This window comes from Vanessa cardui, chromosome 24, assembly GCF_905220365.1.
Source record: "Vanessa cardui chromosome 24, ilVanCard2.1, whole genome shotgun sequence".
Classification (NCBI taxonomy): Eukaryota; Metazoa; Arthropoda; class Insecta; order Lepidoptera; family Nymphalidae; genus Vanessa; species Vanessa cardui.
In genome coordinates, this window is record NC_061146.1 from 1,099,481 (window position 1) to 1,112,994 (window position 13,514).

Below are 13,514 nucleotides of genomic sequence, written 5' to 3' on the forward strand. Positions count from 1 at the left end.
GTCTGTTTACCTAAATGCTAGTGAATATTTTACCTAAATGTACTAAAAATAACTCGTTTATATGTTATATTCCAGCTCGTAAACGAGAAGTCGCAGACCTCCACAAACGGAACACATCTCTACGTGTGGAATCAGCTCACATAACGCGCGCCGCGTCGCGTGACTCAGACAGAGCAAGAGCACTTTTAGCTGAAAGACGTAACTTGGCGAATGAGGAACGTACGGTTCGCAATGCCATACAATGGTTGTACACCGTCGTCGACATTGTCAGAAATTATGAAGAAAAAAAGTAGTACCAACTTCAACGCTGAAATCAAGACAACTTACCAAAGCTACTGAAGTCTAACAATTGTAAAAAGGATAAAGTTAACCGCAATAAACTTTTATAAATTTTTGGGTCCAAATCGTTTTCAGTTCTGACTTCGTGAAGCAAGGGGAAGGCAACATACTGACCAAGCTGAAATTATTAATAATGTATGTGACTAACACACGCTCTATAAAAGGAAGCGTTCATTCGTTCATTGAAACAGTCAGGGGTGTCTTAAATGACTTCCCACGTCAATAGGCAAATAGGTGGAGTAGTTATTATTGCCTATAAACTATAAGAAATAATAATGACTCCTTACTAAAAATCGCCTACAGTACTGTGAAATCGTTGCTTTATCTAAAGTCGCATACGCGCTAATTTTAAGCTCACGATAACAATTTAACTTGATCAACCTGTAATAATTATTTATATCTAACTTTATTCATTTGCCTCCCAGCATATGGGTGATTCACAAAGGCAAAAATATTAATTGGTAATTGAGGTTGATATAAACTATTTTCAAACTGTATATGTAAAAATAAAATAGTCATTTGTTACATTTTCTGTCTCAAATCGGTGATTTTAATAATCAAGAAGTATGACTTCGTATATTTTTTCAGATTTTTTTCTTATTATGTCAGTTACTAGATTGCGATAACTGTATATTTTACACTCTATGGCCACGGCAAGTAGCAATACTTTTATTATTTTTCATTCGAAGGGAATTTACATGCAAATGAAGAATGAGTATTAGTATTATCTTTTAAAAAATTAAATTATGTTTTGAATTATTTTTATAATAATTTTTCACTTTAAAAGTGAATGTAACTATTTAATTACGCTAATAGACTAAGAACCATAGTTATAATATTTTGCAAAATGCTTGTAATTTCTAGTGCCTATTATTTTTGTATGGATGATAATTTTAGTGCAATATTTATGGAAAAAAACTATAGCAATATAAGTAAACTATATTAGACAAGAAAACGTTTTTTTATTACCTCTATTTCATATATAAATAAATATTCTGTTTTATTTGTTCCTTATAATAATGATTGTTTTTAAATATTTTTATGTCATACCCTTGCGATGACAATGACAATATTGATAAAAATCTATTCATTATTCATATTTTGTTTGAGATGAGACCTCTATTCCTATTTCAAAAATGAAATGACTAAAATTTTCAGTTGTAATCATGGTCATCTAAAATCAACATATTTAAGTAAAAAAGTAAAAGTAACAGCTTGCAAATTTCCCATTGCTGGACTAAGGCCTTCTCTCCCATTAAGGAGAGAGTTTGGAATATATTCCACCACGCTGTTCCGATGTTTTCCTTCACCGCCGAGCACGAGATGCATTACAAACACAAATTAAGCACATATATATATATATATATATATATATATATATATATATATATATATATATATATATATATATATATATACATATATATATATATATATATATATATATATATATATATATATATATATATATATATATATATATATATATATATATATATATATATATATAATGGTGCTTGCCTGAGTTTAAACCCGAAATCATCGGTTAAGATGCACGCGTTCTAACCACTGGGCCATCCCCGCTCCAACATATTATTTATCTTCTGTCTTACTTACATAACAATTGCTATGTTTTAATAGATGTCATTCCTTTGTTTGTCTAAAACTCAAAAAATTATGTAGTTTTACTGAATTATAAAAATAAATAGGCTATTTGACAATGCGAAAAATAAATTGTGAATTATTGTAATAAGTGTATATTATGAGTTTAAAAATGGTTTTTTACTAACGAAACTTGAAAAAAATACTTAATTTATTCAAAAATCAATAAATGAAAATGCATTTTTTCAAACGTTTGTCACGTGACACAAAACGTTCCTGATTGGCCGGGCTTATGATGAAGTCACATTCTTGTAAACCTTGCTTTTCTATTATATGTACCATGTACCACAGATTAAATTACAGCAAAGTGACGTCACCGACCCTGTTGCAGCGCTATATTGTCCAAGTAGCGTTTTCGCGCATTATCTAGAAATGGAATTTTTAATATGATGTTTTTCGGCAAACATGTAGTAGAAATAAAAAAATCAACTTTTACTGGGTTCCTTAACCTCTACTAAATAATATAAAATGGATTTTAAAAACCAGTCAAATTGCCTATTTTGAAAATTTACTTAATATTTTTTTATAATTTCTATGATCTTCTAAATTAAATTACTGGCTACACTGACATAAAATGTCATTTATATTTATCAACAAGCTTTGAAGTTTTAATAAAAATACAAATGTATTATTATTACTCAGAACACATATATTATGTTTATATACACTTTACAATTAGTCATCTCATGACGCAATAAATAAAGATAATTTATATATATACGTTATTAATATATTTTTTAATCTACATTGTGTTTTATCAAAATGTTGGAAAGTTTGGGTAAGCGAAGTTTTCTGTTATTCAAAGTATTGTAGACTGTATTCAATAGTCGGTGCACAATGCCTCCGATTGCAACTTACGTATTCCTAGATCTCGAAACTACTGGCTTACCGGCGGAGGAAAACAATAAGACGAAAATAACAGAACTGAGTTTAGTGGCCGTAAAAAGGGAACATGTACTGGATACGCGTGTGGGGGCTACGCCTCGTATTCAGCACAAGCTCACTCTCTGTTTTAACCCGGGAAGAATGGTAGCACCAACTTGTACGGAAGTGACGGGCCTCTGCAACGACCTATTGGAATGTGAATCTTATTTTAACATAGACACATTTAGGTTGATAAATACCTTCCTGAAAACGCTCACCAAACCAGTTTGCCTTATCGCTCAAAATGGACATCGTTTCGATTTTCCGATATTAAAAAATCATTTCGTAAAGCTTGGTGTTAGTTTATCAGACGATATCCTCTGTGCTGATTGTTTGCACAGTTTTTATGATATATTAGAAAAAAAGAAATATGAAAATACTGCAGCTGCGAAGTCAAACGAATGTGACACAAGTATTTCATTGAATGAATGTGATAAGGAACCAGATGCATCAAATGGTGATACAAATTATTTTCAATTAAAAAATGAAAAAACTCCAGAACGGCCAGTTAATACAAAAAAAATAATTAGACCAAGTCCCATTTCTAAAGTTCGTAGGAGGTTCCCATGGTCTAGAGGAGAAAAACCAGAAGAAAAATATAAACTTAAGGATATTTATGAGAGGTTATTGAACCGTAAGGCTGAAGAGGCTCATCGTGCTGAAAATGACTGTTTATTTGCATTGGCAGGATTTGTCGCTTTATCGAAAGAAATGGTGCAATGGTTTGATGAAAACCATTGTCTCTTCTCAGAAGTCAAACCAATGAGAATAGGTGTTCCTCTTGGTTATTGATTATTAAAACAGAGTTATAAAACTAAGTGCTATGTGAAATATGAATAAATAATTTAACCAAAGTTATGAAAAAGAATATTTGGCATAATTGCATATTTAAAGATTATTGTCTTAAAGTACTGTTAATACTTGATAAAACAGTATGTTTTATAGTAATAAAAATATTATATGTTCGTGTTAGTGATGTACTTAAATGGATTTATTTGTATTATTATTATAAGTTATTAGCAATTTTTTGTGATGGACAACTAGGACCGCTATTGGAATATTTTGAGGACAAAATTAATGCCAAAATTTCAGGCTGATAGGATAATTAAATTCATTTTTAAATAAGTTTTGTTACATGTACAACTATCATGGTTTAAATATTATTTTGTCATTTATAATAATTATTATTTAATATTAAATACATAATAAATTATAAAATCAATTATTTACACTTATTTTGTATAATTTTACTTTTGTAATCATTTTATTTATATAAATGATTCATTAAAAATATTACTGTTTTATTTTAAAATATTTTTCTAGACTTAGGCATTACATATGAATATAATTTGACAGATTTAGATGAATTTCAGCATAGTGATTATTAATATTATTTTACAAAGGAATCTAGACTAAATGAGTGCACTTCGAAGTCCTGAAATTGTTTTGTTTTCAATTCATGTGATATTTAGATTATAGCAACTTTGCTATGGAATTGTATCATTATAAGTGAATGTATATTTTTTGGGGTTGGATGGTCTGTGTCGGAATATTATTCCAATAAGTAGTATTTTCGAACTCGTACAATACGTACGAATTTTAGTCTACTCAATCGCCTGTATGTATGTGTCATGGGCCAACCAATTTTTCGGATTTCAGGTTTGCTCCTGTTGACTGGCGCTCTATGGGGATGCACGAATCCTTTCATCCGACAGGGTACTAAAGGTTTACGTAAAGTACAAGCTAAATCTTGGACAGGCCAGGCCTATGCGGAAGTATCATTTCTTTTGGGAAACTGGAGGGTAATTGACTAATCCAATAAGTTGTCTTTGTTGATTATATATTTTTATTTTCCACGCCCCACAAAACGCAAGCGGGTGTGCTTCACTCTCCATATCCCAACATATATAATATAATCGTTCTCATTTCTGAAGCAACATATAAAATTAAAGCGCTTATCAAACATGTTTGTGATGTAAGTTTATTAAAAAAAAAAACTACATAAAATACATTAAATTGCAATAATCCATATTTCTGATTATTCTTTTTTATTTATTCGTTGTTATTGTAATTTAATTCAAAGTACATTTTATAGATAATATTTTATATAATACTTCATACAATTAAAATGATTTTATTCTAGTTTTTCCTCGAAATCCTGTGTGGATTATTTTGTTGATGGACTAGTTTGTTGTTGTTGTTGAAGCGTCGTTTTACATTATTAAGTGATTAATCGAAAATAGATATTTTCGATTGGATATGGTAAATAAAAAAAAACGACTCCAATTTTTTCTATAAAATAATTATATTTAAAAGAAAATTCAATTTGAAATAGGAATATGTACCTAATGCTTCCTCGCCGAGAGCGCGGCGTTCTGTCTACATTTTCCTATTATTCTGAGTTCGACAATACCTTTGAAGGGACTTTTGTGCTTTCTTTATTTGAAATTACATTTTGACTACCATTTACAGTACGTGATGCCCTGGTTGGTGAACCAGATAGGGTCATTGGTATACTTGGTCGTGGTGCGACGTGTTCCGCTGTCCCTCGCAGTGCCGGCGGCTAACAGCCTGGCATTCGCGTTCACAGCTCTGACAGGCTCTATCGTGGGGACCGAGGAACCTTTAGATCAAGGTTTCGTTTTATTTATTGCTTGACTGGTGGTAGTATGCTAGAAAACGTAAAAGTAAGGCTCTGTAAGATTGTCTGTATTCAGTTCATAACGGTCTATGTTCTTCGAAAACTTTGTATGAAATAAATCTAGACATAAATCCCAAAAAAGCAGCTCATATTTTCTATTGGATTTTTTTATCTTTGATTAGCACGGTTGCCAATACCTGTTTACCTAATTCCCCAAAAATCTAAGCGAAATTCCCCAGTCGGGGAAAAAATGACCCAATTCCCCATAAAGGAAAAAGACCTGTTATTTGATGTATTTTTTGTTTTCCTTTTTTTAATTATTCGTCTCTACTAGTCATTATGGAAAATATCGTGTCTATGTGTAGTCCTTTACTATACATTAACGATCATGCTACGTAATAATCGACTATAATTTCAATTTTCGTACTAACAAAACATCGGCTTAAGCATCAATTACCGATCGTTTTAGTATAATATTAAATTCCCGTCGTTTTGCCCGCATAGTGACAATCCCCACACCAATTCCCGGTCGTCTTGGAATTCCCCGCAATTTCGGGAATTCCCCACACATTGGCAACGCTGTTGATTAGTCTTATTTTCATACTTAGGGTTGCCAGGCATCAGGTTTTCGATAAACATTTTCAGTAGCGGATTTATTTTAGTGCCATCGGATCACCAGGTAAAAATGCCGTCCATTATCGTTATTCGTTAGATACAATAATTAAAGTTTTGGTTTTTAAATGAATACAAATTAAAAAAAAATACAAACAAAAAAATGTCGTGTGTAGATTCTTTTAACTTTTAACTGTAAACTATCGAATTTTTGGTGCGAACGGCCAACATTTAATGTAGAGCGCAGTTTTAAAATTTTAATACCTTGTAACTTTTTACGTACTCTATGGACACATTGTAAATAAAACTTGTAAAAACTTGTATGGATTTTGAAAGAAAACATGCAGTGGATATTCCTGATTATTAACTGAATACAAACAATACTTTATAGATTATTTACGTTTCCTGGAAATTGAATAATTGTAAACCAATAGTGACTAAACTTAAAAAGATAATTACACTGACAAATTTTGTTTCTAGGTTCCATCCTCGGGATAGTTCTCATTGGCGTGGGAACAGCTTTGTGCTGCTGGGATAAAAGTTAAATTTAAGGAGTAATATTTTGTAATTTTTTAATAAAATTCACTAAAAATATTTTTAAGAACATGTCCTATCTAAATAGATAATACGACATGTTGTGTATTATAAAAAAAAGTGATGATGAGTAAATAAAGATTTACTTATTTCCCTTTCGTTCCTTTTTTTTAGATGAAAATATAAGATGGTGGCTGGTTCAGAATAAAGTATAACTAATTTATTTAACTTGGTTTCAAATCAGCGTATCAAAGACTAGAAGACAATAAAATACTATTAGTTATAGTTGCCCCTTTTACAGCTTTTATTTAACTGAACCCAGCGCATTTTAAAATTGAATCTTCAACCAAAAATGGATAGATATTAGATAAACGGTAAGTTTGAAAAATGACATTGTGTCATCAACTCACTGATTTAACCTGTAATGTGTATTAATAAATACAATTTTAATGTAATACTAATTTGTATAAAATTTTAAATAGCCTAATGTTACAGCCTGAATTGTGCAAAAGATTAATAATTATATGAGATATATAATATTGGAATAAATACATAGTCTTATAAAATAAGTTTTTTAATTATTCATGCACTAATACAATTTTCTTATTTAGACGCTGGTAACCCTGTACTGATTACAAGGTTAAATCTCTGTAAAGACAACTAAAAACGGGAATTTACCCAATCATCAACTTTACGTCAGTTGCAAAACCCACCGACGACGAACTAACTTCTATATATATCTGCTTGTAAACATTAAATATTGAGTTCATAGGTTAAAGTTTCAACTATTAATCTTTCTGTCTTGTTGAGAAAAAAATAGTTTCAATGTGACAACTTAGTACATTTTGTGAATATTTTACTTTTGTAGTTTATATTTATGACTCATGAAAAAACAGGTGTTTCATAACTGCAGTGCTCTCACCAAAAATATTTATGTGAACAAATAAATCATAACGTAATCAGCATCAACTATAATTATAAAATGTCTATTAAAACTTTTATGTTCTTTGACTTGGAGACCACTGGATTGCCAGCCAGAGATCACGTTCCCAAGGTAACGGAACTTACATTCCTCTGTGTTTGTCGTAAAGATATAGAGAAAGCTGATATAGATAATTTACCACCAGTAAGTAAATTAACTTTTCTTTTTAATCCGCAAAAAGAAGTGTCGTCCGAAGCTGCCAGCATAACTGGTTTGAATAATGAGATTTTAATCAATCAACCAATTTTTAGTGAGAAAATAAAATGTATAGTTGCGTTTTTAGACTTTCCGAAACCAGTCTGCTTAGTAGCTCACAATGGTAACAGATTTGATTTTAAAATAATAAAAAATGAATTTGCAACTGCGAAAGCTGTTTTACCCAGAGGCCTATATTGTGTAGATTCTTTAAAAGCTTTTAAGGAAATACTTAAGGATAATGTTCTTAATGAATTGGAAATTTCGAATAGTTTCAACCAGACATTTCTAAACAGTGACAGCTCTCTAGATGAAGATGCTTGGCCTGATCTAAATGTGACTCAGGAGGAGTGGACAGAAATTGACAATATAATAGATTCATTTGCCAAATTAAAAACTACACCAAATATTAGAAGAGATGGAAATAAAATGGCAATTGAAAGTTATAAGTTGACAGATATTTATAAGACACTGATGAAAAAGGATCCAAAAGAATCACACAGGGCCGAAGCAGACTGTATGATGCTTCTAGAATGTGTAATTAAAACAAAGAAATATTTTTTGCCCTGGGCAGATAAGAATTACAAATTATTGAGCGCAATTAAACCTTTTTAAAGTAATTATAGTATTCATATAAATAATTTAAAAAAAATTTACACAAATCTCATAATTATTATGAAATACCTATATAGTCTGTGTTTTTTGTCAACAGCAGTGAAGTTAAAAAATTGACTTAAAAAAACAAAAACATTTTTTTTATTTTATTTGAAATTTGTATGTGATATAAATTTCAAATAGATATTACTTAAATATTTTTTTTTTGTATATTTTATATTACTATTAATAAAATATAATATGTTACTATAGTATTATCACATATATCAGATTATATAGCTTTATAAGATTTAACTTTACAATTGACATAGATAATTTTTTTACTAATACCAAAAATATTTATTTTAATGATTTTATTTAAATAAATAGTATTTAAAATTTATGTTGAATTTGTAAAGGCAATTCAAGTTTACTCTGACACATGGTTGGAATATTTGTTTATCTCAGCATTTGTAGTACGATGCCAAGAAAATGGTTTAGATCATAGTTACTCATCAAGTTAAACCAAATACGTAATTGTATGTTTGCTGAGGTTTACAATGTATTTTTTTTTTTATGTAATCATATTTTTTATTATAGCTATGTAATCATGGACCAGTGATGTTATAACAAGTTTATAATTTATTTTTATTAAATATATTTGAATTGTTCATTGTTTTTTCTTCTACCATATCTAAATTATCAGACTAGTGTATAGTTAAAAATAAAACCACAATAATTTTAATTTCTTTATATTCAGATACATAAATGAACTGTAAAAATTGTATTTCGGTGTATTTACAAAGTATATATTAAATAAAAGTGGGTTTTTTAATAATTTAACCTATGACCTAGTAAAAATATTTGTAAACATTATGGTGTTTTCCTGTATAAACATTTCAGTATTGTGGTAATTTATGTGCAGTTACAATATATATAATAAAATAGATTACACAATAAATATATATCATACTAGCAGTCTTGGACTATCAGTAAGGTGACACAGAAGGTTCTTAAAAATATTTTTTTGGGACAATGGTTAGTTCCCTAGGGTCCTACTGCACTAGGCTTAGGAGCACTTAGGTTTAAGACTGGACTGCATACCCTTAGTTTTCTACTTCACAACAAAGAAATATATTAATTATGCTATAGAGTTGTTCTTTATGAAACTAAACATTAAAAATATAATAAATACCAGCTGAAATAACTATTACTATTGATAAAATAGGAACACAATATTTTTGAATCAAATTACGGTCGTCTTTGTTAATAACAACCTTCTTCTCTTTGTATTTCTTTTTCTTTCCGCTTAGTTTCCACTCATATTCTTCTAATTCCTTACGATTTCTCTCTTCCTCTAATTCTTTTAATCTCTTTTCTTCCTTTTCTTTTTCTAGCTTTAAGGCAAGTTTTTTAGCATTGCAAGTTTCATCACATTTCACTGTAATGTCTCCTTTTTGAACAGAAATACAAGGGAATTCTCTCTTTAAATTACCACAAGGGCAGTGAACTTTAGTTTTTTTAGTACAAGTCTGATTTTGTCCACATGGTCCAGAATGACATATATTTCTACAACGGTGTCCACAGTCTAGATTTCTTGAGCATTGTTGTTTACAGCTAAGCATTTCATCTGTTGCTGTTGATAGTTCACGACAACACAAGTATAGATCTGTTATACCACAATGACATGCCACTCTTTCTAGAGTTTCACATGGTGGACAGGGGCCAGGGTGGCAGCCACGTTTAGCACATTTATGAGTGCATTTCTTTGGACGGATTACAGAACACTCTCTATTACATGGTTTGCAAGTGTAAGGCACGTTTGGATGATTTGGGTCATGTTGATATAAGTGACATAGCAGTTCACATGAATGATTACCGCATGCTAGTGGTCGACCGCATTCACGTCCACAAGGTCGTCGACCTGCAGTGTGACAAGGTTGCACGTCTGTTTCATGTTCTCCGTAACATGTTACCTCTACTGGGCTTTCACAAGGAGGGCAATCAATTGCCACTATTTTAGACTTCGGCGGTTGAACTTCCCAAGGTGTGGCAGGTTTTTCTACCTGCTTAAATACAACCAATACATATTCATGACAAACAGCAGTGCAGTTATGGCTGCATTTTTTATATAACTTGTTGCAAATTGCTTTGCATGGTGGACAATCACCGAAATGGCATGTGTGCTTGTTCTCATCCATGTGACCACATTTGTATTTAATTTTGCATGGAAGATTGCATTTAGGTGGTTTTGTATGTTTTTCTCTACCACATGGGACTGTAACATATGTTTCTTTACAACGACAAGTAACTTTTGATTCTAGTGGACATGGATAGCATGGCCCGTGATGACAGACTGTAGTACATTTGTGACGGCCACACTGCAAAGATTTATCACAGATCTTTTCACACGGGGGACAGTTTCCGTTACAGCATTTCCGTCCACAACCATGTTTACCACACAATCTTACGCCTCTACATTTTGTTTCACATCTAAACTCTTTACTGCATGGTAGTGATCTGGTATGTGTTGAACAATGGCATTTCTTTTCAATCAAGACTTGGCATGGTGGGCAAGGTCCTTTATGGCATTTTGCTGGACAATTATGCTCACAGTCATTATGTTGCTTACCACATGTGCCAACACAGGTTTCTATAACATCAGGACATTGAATAAACCGTTGGTTGGCTCCACAAGGGCAGGACCGGATTCCTGAATTCGGACAGGCTCCACAACTGCTTGTGTGACATATCTTTTCACATTTATGATAACCGCAAGCAAAAGGCTTGTTACATTGCTTTGTACACTGCCATTTTAGGTCATTGCAAGGCCGTTTTGTCTTTTCAGCACCACATTGGCAGGACTGCAAGCTAGTATAATTGCAAGGGAGACAGTCCCCAACATGGCATATATTTTCACATAAGTGAGACTTACATGGCAGCATCTTTTTACACTGCTGCATACATGACCATTTAGCAGCACTGCATCTCACTTTTTTACGCTCTTTCCCACAGTAGCACACTCCATTGACGGTCTGTGGGCATGGCGGACAAGGACCAGGGTGACAGAGTAATAGACATTTATGCATACAATTGTCTCCGACAGACAATCTTTTACCGCACACCTCTCCACATGTATGAGGTATCAACCAGGGGTGAAAAGGAGGGTCGTCAGTCTTACCACAAAAACAGCGATATTTACGAGGTATTTCTTCCTTGCTATAAGACTGTCTACATTTTGGACAGCACCATTCAATTTTTTTAGGTAAAAACACTGCAATAGGGCCATGATTTTCTTCACTGCGTAAGCTTATACTGTCGTTTGACCACTTTTGTATGCATGAAAGATGAAAATATGAGAAGCAGTGATCACACGTCCAGATTGCGTTCACTCGTTTTATAGAACCGATACAAATTAGACACGTAACAGAGCGGCCGCTTATTGCTTCTTCTAGAAGATTCTTAGTTCTATTAAGCAATTGTTTATCGCCCCCGCCTCTACAGTAACTCTGGAACACTCCATCTAATACATTCTGGTCGAATGGTTCGTCGTCTTCCGAGGAAGAAACTTCTTTCATGACATTCAAATGTTTTTGAACACTTTGCTGCAGTTTCGCAGCGGCGTCGCGATACCTCCTAGCCATGGCAGCTGTTGTTAAAATATAATCATCTAAATTGGTCAATTTTTAATAGTCATTAATTCAAATATTATCAATACCGCTATTATTACTCAAATCGGAAAAAAACTCCATGTCGGCAACATTTGGAATGACGTAGCGTTGACACTGATACATTGACAATTAATTTATTTATTTAACGGCTATGGATGCCAGTATTTTGCTCCTTTAATATTATAACTTTAATTGTAACCAACTTTTATAATATTATGATATTACATACAAAAAAAGTATATAGACTACCATCACGTTTAAACCTTATAAACTTAAAAAACCACAATTTCAGGTTCCACAAATGGCACGTTTGCGGTAAACAATAATATGTAAGTTTAAATTGTACTAAATTATTTAATAATTAAGATAGTTAAACAAAAATAAAATTACCTAACAACAGCCTGTAAATTCCCACTGTTGGGCTAAAGGCCTCTTCTCCCTTTGAGGAGAAGGTTTGGAACATATTCCACCACGCTGTTCCAATGCGGGTTGGTGGAATACACATGTGACAGAATTTCTTTAAAATTTGTCACATGCAGGTTTCCGATGTTTTCCTTCACCGCTGAGCACGAGATGAATTATAAAGACAAACTAAGCACATGAATCAGCGGTGCTTGCCTGGGTTTGATCCCGCAATCATCGGTTAAGATGCGCGCGTTCTTACCACTAGGCCATCTCGACCTTTAAAATTACCCAGTTTATCTAAATCAAATATTTAATAATAAACGTATTAAAAAAGGAAATCCATTTGCATACCATTTAAATAATTATATGATTTTATAATTTGTCACTCAAAGTTGCTACTCAACATTATTATTAATAAACTAGCTATACCCGCCCGCTTCGCTGGGCATTAGTCGTAGAAAAATATTTTTTTAATTTTTAATTTTGTAATTAATTACTGATAGAATGTACAAATAATCAAGAAACATGCGAGCTCTAATCAAACACTTAAAAATTATTTCATTTAATATTCGTCAATGATGTTCTCGATAGGCTGCAGATTGGTCATAACACCCACAAACTTATTTATCAAGATCATATCTTCTTTTTTTGAATCCGGAAACAGATATGATTTATGAGAATGTTTTTGTTGGTGTAATCTCGATGTAAAGTTGGTACGATGAAAATTTTAATTAAATTTCTATAGTCTAGAAAAGTTTGTATCACACAAAAACGTCCTCTATTATCCGGTTCTATCAAATATCGATGTTATTACATTTACAACCTTGTCATCTGTATGTATCACGTAAATAAATGTACCCTTTGGCTTGAAGTTTTGATTGGTTGCATCGAATGTAATTTAATCGTTCATTCTAGACCATAGCGTACATGTCAACAATGAATTGTTAAAACAGTT

At 31.9% G+C, this 13,514-nt stretch overlaps 5 protein-coding genes across 7 annotated transcripts in view; 4 read left to right on the forward strand and 1 right to left on the reverse strand.

The window, feature by feature from the left end:
- LOC124540259 overlaps positions 1 to 1,240 on the forward strand; it is a 145,167-nt gene extending 143,927 nt beyond the window's left edge. Inside the window, exon 22 of one of the 3 annotated variants that reach the window (XM_047117727.1) lies at positions 76 to 1,237. In XM_047117727.1, the coding sequence (XP_046973683.1) occupies positions 76 to 293 (218 nt within the window). In that variant the 3' untranslated portion in view covers positions 294 to 1,237. Of the gene's footprint in view, positions 1 to 75 lie in introns of all 3 variants that reach the window. The other 2 variants (XM_047117726.1, XM_047117728.1) reach the window with 2 other exon arrangements.
- Positions 1,241 to 2,586: 1,346 nt separating this feature from the next.
- Positions 2,587 to 6,870, forward strand: LOC124540318 (transmembrane protein 234 homolog). The gene is made up of 4 exons (XM_047117804.1): positions 2,587 to 2,779; positions 4,585 to 4,727; positions 5,398 to 5,560; positions 6,659 to 6,870. The coding sequence occupies exons 1-4, from the start codon at positions 2,764 to 2,766 to the stop codon at positions 6,721 to 6,723; spliced, it is 387 nt and encodes a 128-aa protein (XP_046973760.1). The 5' UTR covers positions 2,587 to 2,763; the 3' UTR covers positions 6,724 to 6,870.
- Positions 2,779 to 3,779, forward strand: LOC124540316 (three prime repair exonuclease 2-like). Its single transcript, XM_047117802.1, has one exon. It carries the CDS (start codon positions 2,839 to 2,841, stop codon positions 3,715 to 3,717), a length of 879 nt encoding a protein of 292 aa, XP_046973758.1. The 5' UTR covers positions 2,779 to 2,838; the 3' UTR covers positions 3,718 to 3,779.
- A 561-nt stretch (positions 6,871 to 7,431) lies between the features above and the next one.
- LOC124540317 (three prime repair exonuclease 2-like) lies at positions 7,432 to 9,154 on the forward strand. Its single transcript, XM_047117803.1, has one exon. The coding sequence runs from the start codon at positions 7,695 to 7,697 to the stop codon at positions 8,502 to 8,504; it is 810 nt and encodes a 269-aa protein (XP_046973759.1). The 5' UTR covers positions 7,432 to 7,694; the 3' UTR covers positions 8,505 to 9,154.
- Positions 9,155 to 9,513: 359 nt separating this feature from the next.
- Positions 9,514 to 12,262, reverse strand: LOC124540315 (NF-X1-type zinc finger protein NFXL1). Its single transcript, XM_047117800.1, has one exon. It carries the CDS (start codon positions 12,125 to 12,127, stop codon positions 9,653 to 9,655), a length of 2,475 nt encoding a protein of 824 aa, XP_046973756.1. The 5' UTR covers positions 12,128 to 12,262; the 3' UTR covers positions 9,514 to 9,652.
- Positions 12,263 to 13,514: the final 1,252 nt, after the last annotated feature.